We start from the raw sequence: 23,059 nt of genomic DNA, 5'->3' as shown, positions 1-23,059 counted from the left end.
TGAAAGGAATTTTTTTATTTTGACTATGGCAGACCAACACGGCTACCTATCTGTAACTGGAACCAAAGGCGGCAGTAGCAGACAAGTGGAGAGGCAATATAAAATGCAAGGTGGATATGAAATATTGTGCAATGGTATTTTGTTTTGTTTTGTATCCATGCTACATTTTTATGCTAAGGAGCTCAGCACAGTGCACATGGAGGTGGATTTCAGCTTGTAATGGCTTCTTGATGTAGAAAGAAGGTGACTCTCTCAATATATCATCCAGTGAACTTCATGGTTGACTTAGGACTTGGACTCAGGTCTCTTCTTTTAAATTATAAATCCATCCATGATATTACACTGACTTATTTAATCACTTGTAATTGTTGTTGTAGTTGCTTCATAAAAAGAACAAAGGTCCCAGTTTGATCTCTTCTTCTGTCTGGCAAAAATGGAAAAGATGTGAAGTGGGGGGGGGGGGAGAGACAACAAATCAGTTACCGTATTTTTCGCCCTATAGGACGCACTTTTCCCCCTCCAAAAATGAAGGGGAAATCTGGGTGCGTCCTATGGGGCGAATGCAGGCTTTCGCTGAAGCTTGGAGAGCGAGAGGGGTCGGTGCGCACTGACCCCTCTCACTCTCCAGGCTTCAAGAAGCTATCAGCAAGCCTGGGGAGCCCGCGGGAGTTCCCACAGGGCTCCCTAGGCTGTGGATAGCAGCCTGCCTCCCGGAGCGCGGGGAGCGCTGAAGCAGAGCGCCCGGTGCTTTGGGAAGACATCCGCAGTTCCCGCAGGGCTCCCTAGGCTGTGGATAGCAGCCTGCCTCCCGGAGCGCGGGGAGCGCTGAAGCAGAGCGCCCAGCGCTTTGGGAACACATCCGCAGTTCCCGCAGGGCTCCCTAGGCTGTGGATAGCAGCCTGCCTCCCGGAGCGCGGGGAGCGCTGAAGCAGAGCGCCCGGCGCTTTGGGAAGACAACCGCAGTACCCGCAGGGCTCCCTAGGCTGTGGATAGCAGCCTGCCTCCCGGAGCGCGGGGAGCGCTGAAGCAGAGCGCCCAGCGCGTTGGGAAGACATCGGGCAGCCCCACAAGCTCGGGGGACAGCGGGGAGGTGGAGCGCCGCCATCCCGCTGTTCCCCGACCTGGTTTGGATTCCCCGACCTGGTTGGGGGGGGGAATAAAGGGGGGGTTTTTCCTTTATTTCCTCCCAAAAAAAACTAGGTGCGTCCTATGGGCCGGTGCGTCCTATGGGACGAAAAATACGGTAATTAAACACATATTTAATACTACTTTGTGTTTAAGAAACTTTTTTAAAAATCAGTGCAAATTTGAAATCAGTTGTTAAAATTAGTGCAGTTTTGAAAGATTCAAGATTATGTCCAATTGTATCCAAACATAGATGAAACCTGATCCTTAATGCATAATTATATATTTCTAAAATATATAGTAAAAACTGATATATGCAGCACACACATTATATAATTATGTAAGCTGTAATAAACATCAGGGACAATAAAAGGGAAAGACAGGAAAAGAAGTAAGCTTCCAGAACATTTTCTAAAGAGAAGGTGATTTCCTAAGTTTTGCCAGTTATTAATTGCTATGGATTTTCTAGATATTGTTGACTTGCATAAAAACCCAATATAAAGTCTGACTTTTTAAAATCCTGGATTTCTTGCCATCACTGAGGTTTTAGCTAAACCAGAAATAACTTCCTCAGAGTGCTATCTAGTGAGCAGGATGTACCTGACTTTGTGAAAGTGGTAAATATCATTTGTCAGAAAATTCACAAAGGAATTCAGTATCTTCTGAGGGCATACAGCAACTTGGAGAAGGAAAACAGCATGTAGCACGAGGTGAAATACCTCACAAAGACTCACCCATTTAATCACACAGATTTACTGTGAGTTAACAAATTGGACACAAGCATTTCATGACTTTGAAGGCAATTTACTAGGTGAATGTGAGATCTTAGGGCATAACATATAGTGTCAGGAATGAAAAGGAGCTAGAAAACAGAAAGGGTGTGGAAAGCAGACCAAGCAGTTACCTCATCAAACCTGCTCAATAGATCTCTTGCATGTTCAGATCAGTTCCTACGTCAGGGATGGGGAACTTGTGGTCCTCCAGATGTTGCTACACTTCAACTCCCATCATCCCTGAGCGCAGGCCAGGCTGGGTAGGGCTTATGGATGTTGGAGAACAGCAGCAGATGGAGGGCCACAGGTTCCCCACCCTCATCTTCTTGACAGAAAGGTTGTAGGGAGAGGCCTGTAGCTCCCTAAATATAGCATGTGCTTTGCACACATGAGGTTTTAAGTTCAGTCTCCAGTATCTCCAGTGCAAAGATATCAGTAAAGTGGGAAGACATCTCTGCATGTAATTCCACAGCTAGTCAAGAGCATACACACCCTGTTGTGAACGTGGCAGCAGGAGCATCTAACTGGCTCTGCTGGTGTGGTTGTAGCATGCTGACCTCACAGCTGTGTCCCCTTTCTCCTTCACCATTCCTGTACGCAGCAGCAGGACTCAGCATGGCCACCATGCCATCTGCTTCTGCCTGCATAGCTTACATTCTGGCATTTTTAACTGGATGTATTTATTTGCAAATAAATTTCAAAGCAATGTGTAACAGGGTTTACAAGAGCAAATCGTATGAAATGATAATGAGAGCACATCAGACAATACAAAACATGACTCTGCTGTTTCATGACAGTGGGCGTGGCTGGGATCACCCCTCAGGAAAGGCCTATCTGAATCAATGCAACTTCAAGCAAAGCTTTTCCTGGCTTCACATGCCATGGTTTCACCATTTATTCCCAGCCTTTGCTTCATATACTCCACCTCTCCCTTCTGTACAGCTTTCACTTGCTCCAGTTCTCTTCCTGGCTTTATGGTTAGGTAAACCAAAGCTTGCTGTTAGGTTCAAACTGGCAAACTGTAGCTTATGCTTGCCTTCCAAAACAAGATGCACTTTGGACCATGTTTACCAAACCTGGCTTGGAGGGCAAGCACATGCTATAGTTCTGCAGTCTAACAATACACTATGATTTTTCCCTAACCAGAAAGTTAGGGAGGGAAACAGAGCACATGTTAGATTGTCTGTTGCATCTGAACAAGCCCACTGTCTGTTGTGTATTTTCCAAGTGACCAAGGATCATTGCCTGTGGATCCTGTACAGTCATACCTCAAGTTGCACCTGCTTCAGGTTGCGTGTTTTCGTCTTGTGTCCCACACATGCACAGAAGCTCTAAATCACGCTTCGCGCATGCACAGAAGCACCAAATCGTGCCCCGCGCCTGTGCATATGCAGTGCTTCGAGTTGCGGGCTTTTCACGTTACAGACATAACACGAGGTACCACTGTAATTCAAAATATTTTCCTTTCTGAGACGGGTGGAATCTAGACCATATAAAAAACGCTGAAGAAATGCTTTTTAAAAAAACGTTTTGAAAAATATATTGAATTTACCATAAGCTCACCATTGCCATCTAGTGTCACATTTGTATAATGCACTTAAAACACGCTTAAACCATTATATTTGCAGCTGTATAGCTGAGTCCATAGTCCATATTGACCTCTCAAGTACATGACCAGTGCTTTCCCCCCATGAAGTTGTTACAGTAAGTGCCACACATTTTAACAACAAAAAAGAGGTGCCGGTACTGCATACCCTTGAGTCCTGTATATGACCATATCATGTCTGGTCAGGAAGATTGCATTCACACTGAAGTGTTCTCATCAACTTTGCAATAGAGAAATTGATTTCTCCATCTTCAGCCTACTGTGATCTACCGGGCCTAACACATACAAGTTGCAGCATGCATGGTCTATCATATAGCTGTTATGAGCACTCAGAAACCAAAGAACATCCTTTCACTTGCACAGGACATTGCTAATTTATTTGCAGGTCAGTGAGAAAAGACATTAAAATCCAAGGCAATTTGATCTGCAAAATCCTTCTTATTGGTCAAATTAATAACATATAAGTTAACTCCCCCCATCCAAAAAAAGCCCTTTACAATGTTTTGGATTCCTGAACAGTCTTCCTCCTTAAGTCACCAGGGGCATTCATCTCACTCCTCATAGATATAGAAGCAGGAAAACACATTTCTTCTTTCTGCCCACTCCATCAATTTGTTCATATTTTTCTCCATATTTCCAAAACTTTACTTAACCATTCTTTTTAGTGGTTGACCAAAGGTAGATAGTTAAGTAAACCACAAGAAAAAAATATGAGGATAATTCATTGAATCTTGGTGTTCATGTGTTCATGTGAAGGAAAACGTACCACCAGAAAGCATAAGAAAAGGAGGAGACTGGTAATACAGTGGTACCTCGGGTTACATACGCTTCAGGTTACAGACTCCGCTAACCCAGAAATAGTACCTCGGGTTAAGAACTTTGCTTCAGGATGAGAATAGAAATCATGCTCCGGCGGCAGCGGTACAGCAGGAGGCCCCATTAGCTAAAGTGGTGCTTCAGGTTAAGAACAGTTTCAGATTAAGAACGGACCTCCAGAACGAATTAAGTACTTAACCCGAGGTACCACTGTACAAGGAAAACCTAGGGAAGAAGACAAGACGAGAACAACAGGTGAAAAACAAGAGGACAGCTCATGCTTGTAAGATAGAAAATAATAATCTCAGCAACAGGCTGTCAGTATACAAAGAAAGAAAATGGTTTGCAGAGCCCAAGCAGGCAATAGAGTCTTACAAAAGGAGGAACATCATATTTGCTTAACAGCCACATGCACAGCCATGCCACTGTGCAGAGCCCAGGAAAAAAATGGTCCACAGAGCACCAGCAGGCACTAGCAACATACACAGGACTTGACATTTACTTGGCCCTCCTAATGTTATTGGACCACAGGAAATTGATCATGACCCAAATGACCTAATGAAAATGAAATTGCTGAGAAAAGTCAGTTGTTGTTTAGTCATGTCTGACTCTTTGTGGCCCCCAGAACCAGAGCACGCCAGACACTCCTGTCTTCCACTGCCTCCCGCAGTTTGGTCAAACTCATGCTGGTAGCTTCGAGAACACTGTCCCACCATCTCGTCTTCTGTCGCCCCCTTCTCCTTGGGCCCTCCATCTTTCCCAACATCAGAGTCTTTTCCAGGGGGTCTTCTCTTCTCATGAGGTGGCCAAAGTCTTAGAGCCTCAGCTTCAGGATCTGTCCTTCCAGTGAGCACTCAGGGCTGATTTCCTTAAGAATGGAGAGGTTTGATCTTCTTGCAGTCCACGGGACTCTCAAGAGTCTCTTCCAGCACCATAATTCAAAAGCACCCATTCTTCAGCGATCAGCCTTCTTTATGGTCCAGCTCTCACTTCATACATCTCTATTGGGAAAACCATAGCTTTAACTATACGGACCTTTTTGTGCCTTATTAACATTTTAAAAGCACTCTTGCATTTGGTAGTTTAAATGATCAAATATTTGTACATGTACTGTACATTTCAATTTCCTCTGGAAAGCAATTTAAAATATTTGAAAATATTTTAAGGGGAAGGCTAACTCAAACCCCCCCCCCCCCCGTTTTGAGCCAAATAAATATTACGAGAAAGGAGTATACAGATGCTTCTACTTAATAATTTCGTTGATTGACTCAGGTATTTGTTTTAGCTTTTGAGAGAGAATAGATAATATTAATATTAGAAAGGCACTGTGTAAACCAATTAATCATCCCAATAGAAGTGCCATTCTAAAACAGTAATAAATGCATATACAAAAACTGTTGAAGGATTTGCAGTCACAATGCTATTGTTCTGTCAAGTGCTGTGTAGCTGGAGCCAGAGGCTCTGCCTATCAGGTGCTCTTTGGATTACTTGGGACTGCTGTTCGAAGGACCGAACTGTGGGCTCTTCAAGCTGGGGCACCACCACAGCAGCCCCAAGGCCTCTTGGGGTGGGGGTCAGGTGTCACAAAAGGGTCAAGCCCATGCCACAGTCTTATATAGTCCCTCACACACACACACACACCGTCCCCAGATCTGCTGCTGACTTTTCTCACGACAACTTATTGCTGAAGCTACCAGATTTTGTATTTTGTGTTTTTTATATTGTGATTGTGTGTTGTGAACCACCCTGAAATCTATGAGTATGGGGCAGTATGCTAATCTAATAATAATAAAAATTCACGCATTTGCGCCATCATAAAATATTTTATTTCGTTTACATAACCCTGTTGCTGCAGTCCATGTCGCTGTTTGGTTTCAATCCTGAAAAACTAGAACAGTCAATTGTTAAATGCATTTTGGTTGATTAGTGTATTTGAGTGATTACACCAAATTACACCTGCATTAGTGTAATTTGAGTGATTAATCTATTAAAATTAGATTTCACTGTATAACCAACAATTCATGTTGATGCTGCAAAGAAATGGAAAGAAGTGCAAAGTAACTTTTGTTTAAAAACCTCTAACTTTTATTGGTGGTTTGATCTTTTCCTGTTTATGAATAAGAAAAAGAACGATGTAACGCCATCATCTCAGTATGCTACTTTGTAGAACTCACAGTTCTTTATTTATGCTGTAATAACAGTAAGAGTAACACTTGGTATCTTTATGCAGTACTTTAAAGAGAGCAATTCCTGTGTAATTTGAGAGCCAGTGTGGTGTGGTGGTTAAGAGCGGTAGTCTCATAATCTGGGGAACCGGGTTCGCTTCGCCACTCCTCCACCTGCAGCTGCTGGGTGACCTTGGGCCAGTCACACTTCTCTGAAGTCTCTCAGCCCCACTCACCTCACAGAGTGTTTGTTGTGGGGGAGGAAGGGAGAGGAGAATGTTAGCCGCTTTGAGACTCCTTAAGGGGAGTGAAAGGCGGGATATCAAATCCAAACTCTTCTTCTTCTTCTTCTTCTAATTTTTGCTGTCCCCGTTAGTCTCTGGAAGTGATTTTCATCTATGCTGTAAGCTATGTTATTTATATTTTTCTGAGGATATTTTTTCCCCCCAAAAGTGTAAAACACACAAACACACTCCAAAATACCCTTAAAGGGGTTTGGTCCCAAATACCTGAAAGACCACTGCCCGCCTTACAAACCTTCTTGTTAAGATCAGCAGAGGAGCTGGCAATTGGTTCTTCCACTGCACTCAGAAGTCTGTGGAGGGGAGGAGGGGAGTGCAGGAGAGAGCCTTCTCTGCGGCGGCCCCTGAAAACCCTCCTCACAAAGTGGCATTTGGCACCTTCATGATGTAATTTCTGTCACATGCTGAAGACGCACCTTTTTATCCTGGCCTTTGACAATTTGGCATGATATTTTTTCTTGATTCGAGCAAGTCCTGGAGTTTGCCAAATTATGTCTTAGGAGTAATTCCAGCTTCATTTTCTTTAACTAAGGCAACATTCATTTCAACCAAATTCCATTTTTTAATTCAATTTTAATTAAATCTCAATTTCTAGCTATATTAGTCAGCAGACAAATCAGATCTATTTTTTTAATATGAGGGGGATGCACACCTTTAATTAATCCAAATAAAACCAGCAATAGAATTATGGTTACTATGAAGTCTAAAATCGCATTTAAAATATTGTTTACTGTGATCAAATTTGCCATAATTTTTTCACAATGTGCCAAAGGAGAATCATACCTGTATCGTAAATTACATCTCTAGCACACTGCAGAATAGTTGTGGTGTACTTAATTTTACAAGCATAAGGTATAAGCAAGGCATCATTTTCACATGCCTTTACCATCTTCTTGTAGAGTTTTTAGATTAAAACCAGGAACATTACATGAAGCTGACTTGTTAGTCCCTAGAGCTCAGGACTGTGGCAAGTCACTCTCCTAGGTAAAGTCTTGTCCATACTTCTTACCTAAAGCAGAGATGCCAAGATCACCTGTTTAGTGTGTGGTCCAGGATTTTCTGCATGCAAATGATGTGCTTTGCCACTGAGCTATGAAATAAAGCTATGAAACATTAAGCGCTAATAGGGATAATGGTCTCATGTTTTGCCTTCCCCACTCCTCGTTAAGTAGCCATGAGTGAATTCCCATCAAGTTGTATCCATCATGAATCAAAGTATTTTGCCTGCACTGTGTGCCTGCCCATCCCTTTCACCACTGGTGCTCCTCGTGTATACAAGGCCCGCAGATTTGGCCGGGGAGTGGAACCAGTGCAGAGGTGGGCCCAGGAATTGTTCACCACCATTCTAAGTGTTTATCTTTTGCCCCTGGCTCTAGCTGGCCTTCTAAATAGAAAACAAAGAAACCAAGCAGATGCCGCAAGTCTGAATTCTGTTCCTCCCTACTCTGTGTTTACTTGCCCCATTTAGGAGTTTATTTTGTACACTTGTTTATACAAACCAGAGTTGAACAAAGAATGTCTCTCCAGCCTTTCCAGCTCATTCATTCATTTAGAAGCAAGAGCATTCCAGGGCCACCTTTCAGACCTAAACAGGGGGCCCCAGATTAGATGTGTGCTTGTGCTGCAATAGATACATTTGCAGAAACAGGCCTGCAAACCATTGCATCAAGAAGAATTTATAGAACTGATAGTGTTTGTTTCCAGTAGCCAGCGGACAAAAGTTTCAGTGAAAATGTATCAAAATTGCATGTGTCCGAGAAAACAGGGTGGGAGATGAGACAGAAGAAATGCAATCAGCCCCAGGCAAAATGGCTTGTCAATGAGAAACCAAAGATAAGAAGCATTAATCTGCCATGGACATTGATTCCAATCTGCACTGACTGTGTGACTGTCTTAAACTTCAAAAACATTTGGTTGCCCTTGATGAAAGAGATCACTTTTTGGTCTCTTAGTTAGCAAATTGTTGCATGCCAATTCCACTTGCATTGGAGATATTGATCTAAGTGCTTATAGAACATTAGTAGAGGCTAATAGGAAATCACATCGTAATCCCAATTTATTCATTAAACTAATCCTCTTTCTATTACTGATCGCCTTACATGCCCTCCATCCCTTAGAAGCTCTACATTTTGTTTTTCTCCTTGTGTTGTGCTGCAAGACTCAACAGCTTTCTCATCAGTTGTACTATTTAGATTGTAGGCAGAATTCAAGCAGATGCTGTAGGTGTGCCTGAAGGCCAGAGCATGCTCATAGTGGTGGATTTGGGGCTCTCAAATTTCAGCATTGCCCTGTGTGATGCTAAAATGCAGCACACATACACCCCACCTCTCACACTCCATTCTACAGCATTGTTTTGGCAGCCCCTGCAGCATGACACACAGTGCAACCATACCAGTTGCACTACGCTACCCTTTGATGCCTAGTAGTGCTTTTTGAATAACAGTGTGCTGTCTGGGGATAGTAGACTGCAAGATTCATCAGAAAACCCACCTGGCATGTGAAAAGTAGTTATCTTTGGATCCTGGCCCAAAACCATGATAAAAAGTGTAACAAATGGCAACTCATACTCTTAGTGACTGGTGTTCTTTAATCCAGATCTAGATCTATGTCTAGTACACCTCATTCTTTGACTAGGTCTTAAGCAAAAATATGTTAACAGAACACCTTAAGGACTACTTTATCCTGTATGAAATTATTGATTTTTTCTTTTTTCTTTCTTTCCATGTTAACTGTCTTCTATTTTGTATTTTTCATGTGTTTTGCTTTTGTTTTTTTTGTAATTGTTTTTTCCCTTTTTTCCTTTATTATATTAGGGTTACTTTCTGTTTTTATTTTTTGAGTTTAAACTTGGAAATTTTTTCAATGTCTGTAAAACTTTAATAAATATTACTTTTAAAAAAATATCCTGTATCAATGAACAAAATCACCTGGGGAGGCAATGTTAATGCTCCCTATCCATGGACCAGAAGCGTCAACAAGGAGTTGTGTCTTCAGTGGGCCTAACTCTATGGAACTCTCTCCCGTTTGAAATCAGGCAGGCATCAGATTGAAATGGTTTAATGTCAGGAGGCCTTTGCACCACAAGCAATAATAATTTAGCTTTTGGAAACTAGTCTGAAGCCCTGTGAGAAGTTGGACACCTGCAAACTGTAACTATTAGGTTGGCACAATGTTGTCAACACAATTTGGCAACTGAAACTTACAACTTGACCATGTACAGTGGATGTTGACTTTCTAACCAAGGGGTGGGATGTGTGTTGTGACATTAGAGTAGGTAGCATTTTAAACTGCATATTGGGTTGCAAGTTGACAATACATGTCAGTGATGTGCAACTTTGAGAAGGGGAGAAAGTTTTTGGTAGTTTGGGGCTTTCTTCATCCTGTGTTCATAAAACGGCATGATGTAATCTTGTATTTGCGGGGTGCAAGGGCAGTAAATAATCCTAGATCTTAAAGGGCGCTCAGCACTGTTACCAAACATTTAGGGACAAGGCTGACAAAAATAATTAGAATTGTACTTTCTGACATAGCTAACAAGGACCGAAGCATGCTTACCAGAAAATAAAGGGCATTCATTTTTAAGAGCAACATTGTCTCAGCATCTCTGCTAATTCACAAATGACAAGAAGCACACCTTTAGGGAACAGGACAAAACTCTGCTTTTATGTTACACCAAGAAAGCAGACTATTTTCAGATTCCTTGAATCACGTATGCTCCAAACTAAGCAGGGCTTTGGTAATTTGGCTTGGCAGTTTCTAACTCATGATGACATTTACTTAAGGTAAAAACCACTGGGAATGATTGTTGCATTGAACCCTGTGGGACTAAGTGTCTGCCAGTAAAAGCCTGATTGCCGAGAAAAATGGAAATTGCGGAACAACAACAACAACTTTATTATTTATACCCCACCCAGCCACTCTGGGTGGCTTGCAACAAAAGATTAAAAATACATTAAAACATTAGTCATTAAAAACTTCCCTAAACACACAGAAAGTATACATTTTCTACAAAAGAGACATGGAATCTTAATGCCTTGTGTCCGGAGGCTGCAGTCCTCTATGAGGATCTGTATGCATAATCCCAATTGACTTCAGTTTGATTTAACAGAAATGCGGCTATACAGGATTTCAAGCTCAAACTGCAAAGGACTTTGAATTCTGAGCAAATCTCCTGCACTTCGAGGCAACCATTTTTGGGCACAATCTGTATAACATTTGACCGAAAGCTTTACAAGAGAAAATAGTCAATATGTTGTCCACTGAGACAAGACTTCCACCAATTCTGCTTCTCCAGCTTCAGAGAAACACTCACAGAGAACTGAAATATGACTCTAGATTCTGCATGGGAAATCACTTTGAGAGGTTTGGGCTGCAATTCATGCTCCATTTGTTCTGAGGAATCAAATGAGATAATTTCAGGAAGCACTATGCACATTTTAAGATAACAAATGTTTGGGAATTGTGAACATAGCACATCCTGTAAATGGCTTCTGAGTACCTAGAACTGAGGAACAGTTTATAACCATTGATAAAATGCTAGGACTGGCTGTCAGACCCACAGAGGTTTCCAGCTCTTTAAAATCTTTCAAATCAAGATGAAATCAATCAAAATTTTGAACTAAGGGAAATGAAAAGTAAAGATGGAAGAAAGCCAGATGTAGCAAGCAACAGGAATGTGTCAGTTATTGGCTTGTTACCTATTCTGATCATTTGGTTGTGAGGAAAACATCCATTCCAATCTAGAAGATGCTTTATATTTTTGTCATGCATAAGGTAAAATCTCAGCGCCTCAATCAGAGTCCTCTTCATCTGCCAAATTGACCAAAAGGGTGCCAATAGCTGTGGCAGAGCAAAGCAATTAGCAACTTACTCCAAGGGACTACTGCATTAGTCGCAATGCATGGATGAGAGAATGGTGTCGGAGGATAGATTGGGGTTTGTTTAAGAACTAGGGAACATTGAAAACATGAAATGTTAAACCTAAAATGTTTTACTGTTGGCATTTGTAAGTCGCTCTATGAGCCCTGTCCGGATGAAGAATGGTGCCCAAAATGCGCACATGCACGGTTGGATGAAAGAAGAATTCTGGCCTCTCAAATGACAAGTGAAGTGTTTTGTTTTGTTTTGTTTTAAAGAAGTAGCAGACAAGTGAGTGGTTCTTGCTCTCTTCTGGGTGTGTGTGTGGGGGCGTGTCTGGGAACAGAAAGCATATCTAAAATGCACAGCCCACAAAGCTGTGTGCAGGCCAGTTGGAGAGGATGGATGCCCAAAGTTACATTAAGCTCTTGTTTATCAGGGCTCTCCAGAAATTACTGAAAGCTGTTTTCTCTGGCAGAGCTCCAGCGTCACTGGAAAACCCCGCTTCAGCACATCTGTCCTCACTGGCATAAGCAAATGGATCCAGCCCATTGCTGGTGGATTACTATGTCAGCTGTGCTTTCAGATTTGAAGGGGGGGGGTGGAATCCAGCTAACTGTCTTGAGGATGAAAAGTGAACTTTCAATGCCTTTTTGATATGTTGTCATACTTCCCACTTCCTATGGTAACCGCAAGATTCTACTACTGTGCTCATTTCAGTGTTAACTGTTCCACTTTCTTGCTATTTCTTGCAAGCCAGGCCAGGCGACAGAAGGCAGCCCCCTCAGGCAGCTGATATAGGATGTCACACAAGAGCAGCAAATAGTTGTTTAATTTATTATTGTTGTATTTCTGCTGTCAGGGGGAGATGCCCTCATGGGATTTTTCTGCCCCATTTGCCAGAGTAATTTCACTAGCCCTGGTCACTCCACAGCTGCCCCTCAGGCCACAAAATGCAGGCTATGATTTCAAGGAGCAGATTCCATCCCCCTCACCACCACAGGTGAACAGTTTGCCAACCAAACATTCCAACAGCCTGAATAAATGAATTAATGAAGATTTATGTCGAACGCTGTAGTCACCAGATAAACTGCTATATTCTGCACTCACTCAAGCGTCCAAACCGCCTTCAAGAGCAATTCTGAGTAGAGTGCATTAGAGGAGTCACATATGATTAAGTATTGCAGTGAGGAGGAAGAAATATTTGCAACCAGCTAACAATTCTGCCCAGGACACAGAAGTGTCTGAATGAAATTACAGGAAGGAAAGGATTAAGAAAAAAATATGATTACATAACCTCAATAATAAACCAGTAAAAAGCCTACCAAATGTTTAGAAAGTGAATGCAAACCAGGGATAGTTATGTACATGGCTAATAAACAGTCATTTTGCAGGGGGTGGGGTCTTGTTATATGGCCCAAACCACTGAGAATGTCCCCCTGCTCTCCCAAAAATACCGTTATTACTTCTCTTATTAATAATAATGAAAATATTGGTGTTAACTTCAAATTGTCCATTTTTCAGTTGCTGTTTTATTGCAGGGGTGGCTGAACTGAGGTCCCTAGACACTGCTGGTCTATACAGCTCCCATTATTCTTGACCCTTGGCCATGCTGAGTGGGAATTCAGGTCCCACAGCATACATTTATTTATTCCCTTAAAATATGAAGTATAAATAAATAAATGTGTAAAATCTGTTTAAATCATGACAGTAAACACAGCAGGACACCAGTCCTTTTATTAAAAGCAGTCAATACCTAAAAGCCTGTGGGAACATCTCTTGGGCCATAGATAAGCCACTCCTGCTTCAGTGCTTCTAGAGAACTTTGTAACTGCCTTTCAGTACTTTGCATGTGACTTTCTCTGACACATTAATGTTTTGCTGAAATAAATGTGAAATTGTGCCTTTCTGTCTATCTGTCTTAGCAGTGGCTATTTAAAATGTATTTATTGATTTCATTTACGAAATGTCCAGTGCATCTACTGTAACATCATGGAATCAGTTTGAGTTGACGTGGCCTTCAGATGTGGACCAGGTGCCGTCAGTGAAGCACCCAAACGTGTCCCACCAATCATGGCCCCTCTGGGCTTATTAAAGCGTGTTGAGGTGGAGGTGGCATGGGCCTAGGTAAAGGCATCCCTACAGGAATAAGTGATCCCAGACTTCTTGAAAACAGCAGTGACTCAACCACTGGGGCTGATTATCGACATCCAAACAGGCAGGTCCATATGAGAGAAGGTGATAAAACCATCACAGAACTGTAGAGTTGGAAGGGACCCCTGAGGGTCATCTAGTCCAACCCCCTGCCAAGCAGGAATCCCAGCTAAAATATCCGTGACAAATACCTGTGGTCCTGGTTCTAAGCCATTCAGGGCTTTAAAGGTTAAATTAATAATTTTAGGTCTTGAGAAAAGATCATTACCTTGTACAGTACAATGAATAATCACGTACTCTGGCTAAACATCCTCATAGCAGTTGTGCCAGTAAAGGCAGCGTGAAGTTGTGATTAGAGTGTCAACCGGCTATGGCTGCGGGTAGACTTGAGTTCAAATCTTTGCTGAGCCGTAGAGTTCCCTTTGTAACACTGGGTCAGACAGTATCTCTTTCCTTGCAGCAATCTGTATACCCGTCGATGTCGCAGTTAACTCTTTTGACGGAATAAATAAAAAATTGGCTTTGATAGGCTTGCTTAGCTCAGAACATTTGTGCTGAGGATTGGACTGTGAATTTATTCTGCCTCAAAATCCCCAATGTTTTTGCATTTCACATGATGCTACCTGTCTGAACCATTTCAAACTGTCTCTCCGACAAAATACAATTTCAATTAAAAATAGCAGAACAGCTCCATGTTTACAAATGTGCCATTACTGGCTCTTCAGGGAGCATAGGCAAGAGGAAGGAACAGATGTGTTTTAAGAACTTGAATATGGTGCTGGTTAAAGATGAAGCAGTAATCCACCAGTTTCAATTTCTAGCACAGATACTGTCTTGCTGTTGCAGCCAGTTATCCAAAACCTTCATTTTCCCAGATACCAACCAATTTACCCCTTGTTGTGGGTAAAGGACACTTGGCATATTAATAACTGGGCCAGAGAGATCTGTCTAGCTCCCCCTAGTTAGTTTTCCTCACCTTTTAAAGACCTTTCTGTTTAATTTGGGCCTTTTCCACATTTGACCATTATTTAGTTATTGATCCAAGTTCCCCCTGTTTGAATTAGACCAGTGTGGTTCACAGCCACACTTACTTGAATTTGTATATGAAGCGCATCTTTGATCTTTCCCATAGCACCAGTAGGCATTCCTTTTTCTGTATTTCCTCGCCTTGTAACTCATTGATTCTGTGGTGCCAATTAAATGCTGATAGGGCATGCATGCAGATAGCTGTATGAGTGCCTTGGTTTAAAACAACAACAACATTCCCCAGCTAGGAAGTGCACAGAAGCACACAGGCAATTGGAAATTCTCAGCTGATAATATTTGATATGGTTTGTTGTGCAGTTCTCTGTGCAGTTTTGTGCAAATATAAAGGAAATATATGCTATAGTCCTCTGTTCAGGAGGAGCACTGAAATGAGGAGCACAGCTAGAAAAGAAATGAAAGCAACTTCAAATTATCAGTGCACACTTCCAGATCAAGATTGTTGTGTAGTGTCTGACAAAAATAAATAAATAGAAGTGGTTTGCTTGTGCATTTTTCAGATTTTGAGAACATATGAGAGATGAAAAACAAATATATAAGGCTATATTCCATTCAGTAAAAGTAAAGGTAAAGGACCCCTGACCATTAAGTTCAGGCCTGAACGACTCTGGCGTTGCAGTTCTCATCTTGCTTTATTGGCCGAGGGAGCTGGCGTACAGCTTCCGGGTCATGTGGCCAGCATGACTAAGCCACTTCTGGCGAACCAGAGCAGTGCACGGAAATGCCGTTTACCTTCCTGCCGGAGCGGTACCTATTTATCTACTTTCACTTTGACGTGCTTTCAAACTGCTAGGTTGGCAGGAGCTGGGACTGAGCAACAGGAGCTCACCCCGTCACTGGGATTTGAACCGCTGACTTTCCGATCAGCAAGCCCAAGGCTCAGTGGTTTAGACCACAGCGCCACCCGCGTCCCTGCTCCATTCAGTAACATGCTGCATATAGTTGCAAGCACAGCTAGAAATGAAAATAAAGCACTGAGTGTGGAGTGGGCATGGAAAGGGTTGTCACAGAAAGTGGCAATGGATCCGCCTACCCTAAAATACTAAACTCAGTTGAGTAGTTTGGAGCCCAATTTTTCCCAGTTTATCAGATTATACCCAAATTTACAGGGAGGGAGTCTCAAGATTTGTGTTGTTTGAGGATTCAGCTAGATTGGTAAAGAAAAGGCCTTTTATATGCATTGTATATGCGATATAACACTGTGACACCAGATGGCGCTGTGGAGTCCTATCTTTCCCTACCAGATTTCCCTGTATGAGTTTACAATGCGTTTGACTGAATTGCTTCTCTGATGTGTCTAGATCCAGCCTGGGAGTAACGTCACGTGGGCTAGTCAAATAAAAGAGGAATGCAAACAGCTACAAGCACACAGTCAACTCTGGTGTGGACAAGCTGATTATTTTACTGGTTGTTGATTATGTTGTTGGTTGTGGTTCATTTCACCTCTGTTTTATTTCTAAGATTGTGATGGAGTTCTTTTTAAAAGTTATTTCATTGGTTTTTATTTCTTCACCTATTGTTAGCTGTCTTGTGCACTTTTACCGTATAAGATGAAAAGCCAGGACTGCATCACTCTCAGGGGAATGTACATTTTGATACACATTTGAATACAGTGGTACCTCGGGTTACATGCGCTTCAGGTTACATACGCTTCAGGTTACAGACTCCACTAACCCAGAAACAGTACCTCGGGTTAAGAACTTTGCTTCAGGATGAGAACAGAAATCGTGCTCTGGCAGCGCGGCAGCAGCAGGAGGCCCCATTAGCTAAAGTGGTGCTTCAGGTTAAGTACAGTTTCAGGTTTAGAACGGACCTCCAGAACGAATTAAGTATTTAACCTGAGGTAAAAGGTAAAGGGACCCCTGACCATTAGGTCCAGTCGTGACCAACTCTGGGGTTGCGGCACTCATCTCACTTTATTGGCCGAGGGAGCCAGCGTACAGCCTCTGGGTCATGTGGCCAGAATGACTAAGCCGCTTCTAGCGAACCAGAGCAGTTTACGGAAATGCTGCTTACCTTCCTGACGGAGCGGTACCTATTTATCTACTTGCACTTTGACGTGCTTTTGAACTGCTAGGTTGGCAGGAGCAGGGACTGAGCAACAGGAGCTCACTCCGTCGCGGGGATTCGAACCGCCGACCTTCTGATCAGCAAGTCCTAGGCTCTGTGGTTTAACCCACAGCGCCACCCGCATCCCTTTAACCTGAGGTACCACTGTACTTATTTCTCTCTATAACCAGAGGATAGGAACTAGTTGACATGCATGCGCCAGACCTCTGTTATCACGCACGACAGCTTTTGCAGCTGCTTTTTCAGTTCAGATATCCAAAACACTCTACAGATGTTTCATGGAAACCTAAGTCTGAGAGGAGACAAAGCTGAAAACTATGCTGAAATAAATGGGTAGTTTTCACACAGCTCCATTTGTGGTCTCCTTCTTTTCTTTTCTTTTTTTGTCCTAGACAACTACTACGGTACTCCGAAGCCTCCAGCAGAGCCAACCCCATTATTGTTAAATGTAACAGACCAGTTACTCCCCGGTGCAACACCCAGTGCTGAAGGCAAACGCAAAAGAAATAAGTCGGTGAGCAATATGGAGAAGACTGGAATAGAGCCCCCAGAGGAAGAGGAGGAAGAAAGAGCTGTCGTCAATGGAAACGGCATGGTAATAACACCAGGTCAGTGCTTTTCCTCTTATTATGTCCCACGTGGATTTCAGCTCCTTGCCATTGTAGCTAAAGGCAAAAGAGCAGTGACGTTACAGCAAGCAGCATGGCGTGAAATTTATGATAGCTAAACTGAGCCACCCAGTGCTGCTCAGAGGACCAAGCCAGACATTTTTTTTAAAAAATGGGAGACTTAGAACAGGCAACAACAGTGGGGCCCATTGGCAATGCTGGATTTGGGGTGCTGTGGGTGGTTCCCCACCCCACAGGGCACCGAGTTGAGGGGGCACATTATGATGATGATGATGATGTTGGGATACTGCCAGGGAGATAAAGTCCATCATGGCCCCAAGCCGTCTGCCGGACGATCCATCGATCTCCCGTAGGCACGCAGTATCAGCAATTAGCGACATGAGTTTCTAGAAAATATCTTGCCACATTCTAGAGTTCATGCACACTCTATCAGCAGATAATTCACAGTGAAAGTCGCACGCAGGAGAGCATTATTTGCAAGCTTTATTCAGCGTTGATCAGAACAAAGAAAACCATGACTGCCTGCGTCAGTGTCTCCGACACAGAGAGAGAAACGAAAGCAATAGCAAACATAAACATCCTGTGAACAGGACATGCGCAGACTCTGACTCACAAAGCCTGCTCCCTTTTAAGGTGGAACGGAAATATCCTAACAGATACAACCTAAATTTATACAAGAACCTACCTACTCAAAGTTAGGGGGCGCCAAATTTTGTCCTCGCTTAAGGTGCCATATTATCAAAATCTGCCGTTGCCGGATGCCAGGTGCTGAAACTTGGATATGACCCCAGAATCCATTATTTCATTGACTCAAAGTCAGGGCTTGCAATTACAGACACTGCTGCTTTGCCCTGCTTCTTTACCTATGTCTTGAACTGTGACCGGAGATCATGTGGTTTAAAGTGCAGGTGTGGTCTCTCCCCGCTGCTTACTTCTCTGATAGCTTCTAGCCATCAAGAATCTTTTCTGGCCCACACTACTTGCATTGCGCTCGGAAGAATTCAAGTCATTTCTGTATTGGCTTACCTCATACTTGAGGGAGATCTAGAAGGTTATCAAATTGGGTCTCTCAATCTGCCTTTTAATGCACAAAATTGTTTTTAATGTAAGAAATTAATTGAACAGTTCAAAAGTGTGCAACACATAAAAGATTCTGAAAACTCTTGAGTTTTCATGTGTAGGAAATAGGTGTTTCATTTGTCTTATGTAGAGACAGAATATACTGTATTTTTTGCTCTATAAGACTCACTTTTTCCCTCCTAAAAAGTAAGGGGAAATGTGTGTGCGTCTTATGGAGCGAATGCAGGCTGCGTAGCTATCCCAGAAGCCAGAACAGCAAGAGGGATTGCTGCTTTCACTGCACAGTGATCCCTCTTGCTGTTCTGGCTTCTAAGATTCAGAATTTTTTTCTTCTTGTTTTCCTCCTCCAAAAACTAGGTGCGTCTTGTGGTCTGGTGCGTCTTATAGAGCGAAAAATACGGTATGTGATTTAGAACCTAATAATCCTATTGGAAAAAGAAGTTTCAATAAAAAGAGTGAAATATTATTTCCCGAAGCATAGATTGAAGGATAAATCATTGCATTAAAAGCTTCTGAATATACAGCACATAAAAAACAATAAATCCAGACCTAATCTTTAAGAACTGTAAAAATTATATACACATGGCTTTTAATGCAGGACTTCCTTTTTTCCATTTGAGGAAAATAGCACATTCAATTTGAATGATTCCCCCCACCTCCATAAAGTATCATTTGTTTATTTATTTCCATCTATAAATGGCTTGCTGTAAAATATCATGAAGTGATTTAACAATAAAGGCATCAACAATAAAACAAATTCATATATTAAAACAATTTGATATATAAAAATGATTTCCAATCTCATACAGAGATGCAAACAAAACGTGACCGATACAAGTATACAGTGGTGTATATACAAGCCATTGCCATGCATAAGGGGGAAGCCGCGAGGCACACTGTTCCTTTCTTGGCCACCAAATTTCCACTAAAGAAGGCAAAAGTGAAGAATTCTGCAGGAAGCACAAAAAGATAAGGGTAACAGAACTGAAATTCATTTAAGGTGTTTTTTTGTGTACACCTCCTACCAGGAATCAATAGAAAACATTAATTCAGTTTGTTAGTTGAGCTGTGCTGCTCTTTATTATGCAGTGGATAAAGCTGACTAAAACCAAGGTATAAAGTTGCTACTGGATTTCACCTGAAACAAGTTTTCTTTTTTTAAGCACACGCTGGAGGTTTCTGCTTAGATGTTCCCAAGCAGTTTTGTGGGAAAGGAAAGGAATTCTGATAAGGCCATAGAGATTTGGGGAGGAGGGATCACAAATCACGAAGGCGCCATGCACTTGCATGGGGCTATGCCTTGTTGGATAGTGTGGGGACCATTTCTCAGTGAGCCTCCTTAGGTTTGTGGCACACAGCAATTTGTCTGCCAGGGGACTGCCTTCATTTACATTGTGCGCTTTGACTCGCTTGTTGAGTCATTGGAAGCCATTACAGTGGTACCTCAGTTTAAGAACAGCCCTGTTTACGAACTATTTGGTTTACGAACTCCACAAAACCGGAAGTAGTGTCCTGGTTTGTGAACTTTACCTCAGTCTAAGGACAGAATCCGAACGGTGGAAGGGCACCGGTGGCAGGAGGCCTCATTAGGGAAAGCATGCCTCGGTTTAAGAACAGTTTCAGTTTAAGAACAGACTTCAGGAATGGATTAAGTTCGTAAACCACTGTATTTGCTTTATTCTTAACTATGGTGTTTTTCACATCCAAGCACATACAGTCATACCTCGGGGTAAATATGCTTCAGGTTGAGCGTTTTCAGGTTACGCTCCATGGTGACCCGGAAGTAACAGAATGCGTTACTTCCAGGTTTCACCGCTTGTGCATGCGCAGACACTCCAAATGACGTCACGTGCATGCGCAGATGCGCCGAATTGCAACCCGCGTTTGTGGTTGCGTTTGCTTCAGGATGCAAACGGGGCTCCAGAACAGATCCTGTTCGCACCCACTGTATATTTTTTGCTTTTAATTTTATATTGTTAAGCAATAACTATTACATTGCTTACCCTAAGGTATGACATTTACTTTGATGGCACTCATTCTTTGATAGTGCGTGTTGTTCTCTCAGGTGGTCATCCCTTAAGGGAGACAAGAGAGGCCAGATGGTTCATTTCCAAGGTTGTAATTCCAATGTCATGCCATTGTTTAAAATGCTTTAAATGCTCAAATGGATCTTCAAGAGGAATGCAAAGTGGGAGCAGAGAGACAATTTTCATACCTCTTTTTTACACAACTAGAAAGATCTCTCTCCTAATTGCGAGACCTATTTCCAAGGAATCCAACTTGCTTTCTTTTGCCCTTCTGTGCAATATTTTGCATGCCAGCTGAGCCTCCTCTGTTCCCTGCAGTTCTTAGCTGCAGTCATGCTTTCTGTTGCCTACTGTGGAAAAAATGTCAGGTTCGTGGGGTTGCTGTCAGCTTTTAGCTAGCAATTTGACTGATGAGATGAGAAACAAAATGGAAGTCACTTCCCCACCTCCCAACTCAAAAGTAAGCAAGAAGGAGAAAGCAGCAAGTATGTTATTCACTGTAGGGAAACAGAGGATTTTCTGGAAGACTTGCAAAAGCACATTTATGTAATTTTATCTACACATACAACCCTTATTTCTGTAGCAATGAAGAGGAAGGTGGTTTTCCTAAACAGCTAATATTTGCATTAAGATGTACAGAGATGTACATTTTCTCCTCCTTTTAAGCTTGTGCCTCCGTCCCCTGCTTTGTCCAAGTGACTAAGCCTGCAGTGATCAGGCACACTTATATGGAAGCCAGAGCGAAACTCAAACATTACAAATAAAAGGAGGCTGCTTCAGAAAATGGTATCTCTCTACCAAGTCTCCTCCCACTACTCTGTAACATGTATAGGCACACTTCATTTTATTCCGCTTTGCTCCATTGCGCTTCACAGATATTGCTCCTTTCGAGGTTGTGGGTGCTGCAGAGGAGTTTGGATTTGATATCCCGCTTTATCACTCCCCTTCAGGAGTCTCCAAGCGGCTCACATTCTCCTTTCCCTTCCTCCCCCACAACAAACACTCTGTGAGGTGAGTGAGGCTGAGAGACTTCAGAGAAGTGTGACTGGCCCAAGGTCACCCAGCAATTGCAAGTGGAGGAGCGGAGACGTGAACCCGGTTCACCAGATTACGAGACTACCGCTCTTAACCACTACACCACACTGGCTCTCAGCAGCAGGCAGCCTGGCTGCGTCCAGGGAAAAGAAGCCCCTGTTGCCACCACCCCTCTTCTGGCCACCACAGTGGAGTTGGCTAAGGCTGGAGTTGGGTTTTCCCCCTCCCGTTCCTGCAGCCAGGATGTATAAGAAGTGCTTTGATAATTTATATGAAGCGCTATATTAATGCATAGGTGTTGTTCTTCTTCTTCTTCTTGTTGTTGTTGTTGTTATAGATGATAGACAATTCAAAGGATGGATAATTTTATAAAACATTGGACAACTAAATTGTGAACCAGCAGTGTGAAAAGCATGAGGACTAGCATCTTGTTGGGGTGTTGTTATATCTTGTTGGGGTGGATGTTAGTCTAGGAAGTCATCATGAGACTTTCTCTCATGGGGGAAAAAAACTATCATGGGAAGACCAGATTTGCACTATTTTTATACTCCAGGCTTGAAGTATTTTAATTTTTGAAAGTAGGTCACCTAAAGATGTAAGAACGTTGCCTCTGGTTACAGGAAGGAAGCTGGATTAATTTAGAATCTCATTTTATATCATGGGAAACTTGACCTATGTTTAATATATTGACTTAAGTTATCCAGTTGTTGGATTTTAGATAGATAGATGATAGATAGATAGATAGATCTAGATTAAAGATATAGATTATAGATCTAGGTCTAGATATATATGTGTATACTTAAAAGGTTTGATTAAATGAACCCAGGCAATAGAATGAAGTTTTTGTGAAACCAAAAAATATCAACTCCTCCCCCGTTTCCGTTAGTTAAACTATGGATTGTCTCCATCAGATCACATAGCTTTAGGGAGGCAGGGAGTTGGAGGAAAAGCTACCTTCACTTCATAATTGCTGCTGACCAGGCCAATATCCAAAGGAAATCCCTCAGGACCGCAGGAGAATTATCATGTGTAGCAGTAAACATTGAGCACCACCCCAAAGTGGATTTTAATCAGATAAAAAAGCTTGTGAACTCATATTTCTCTCCTGGGGATTCTCTTCCTTTGGAACCAGAAGAAAATGGAGGAGTACCATCTCTTTCTAAATCCTGTGCAATTTAATTAGTCATTGGAAATGACTTGTCCTTCCTAAAATATGCAGCAACGGATCTGATTGATGCATGAGAATTTGATGTTGGTTTTTAATTCTAGTGACTGTTTCGTAATTGTTTTGTAATCGTTACTGTGATCCTGGTTTTTATACTGTTGTTTTGGTTTATGAATTGGTTGAACTGTAGATTCAGTTGTGGATTTTTGAG

General features: G+C 42.3%; 1 protein-coding gene across 19 annotated transcripts in view; it reads left to right on the top strand.

The window, feature by feature from the left end:
- Nucleotides 1-23,059, top strand: part of MAGI2 (membrane associated guanylate kinase, WW and PDZ domain containing 2) — a 615,277-nt gene that overhangs the window by 360,089 nt on the left and 232,129 nt on the right. For all 19 annotated transcript variants that reach the window (XM_083463919.1, XM_083463931.1, XM_083463930.1 and 16 more), the window contains one exon: nt 17,305-17,520. In XM_083463919.1, the coding sequence (XP_083320045.1) occupies nt 17,305-17,520 (216 nt within the window). The remainder of the gene's footprint in view (nt 1-17,304; nt 17,521-23,059) is intronic.

The sequence above is a fragment of the Podarcis liolepis genome, assembly GCF_965112155.1.
Source record: "Podarcis liolepis genome assembly, chromosome: 10".
Lineage (NCBI taxonomy): Eukaryota > Metazoa > Chordata > Lepidosauria > Squamata > Lacertidae > Podarcis > Podarcis liolepis.
This window is presented reverse-complemented; position numbering and strand designations above follow the sequence as displayed.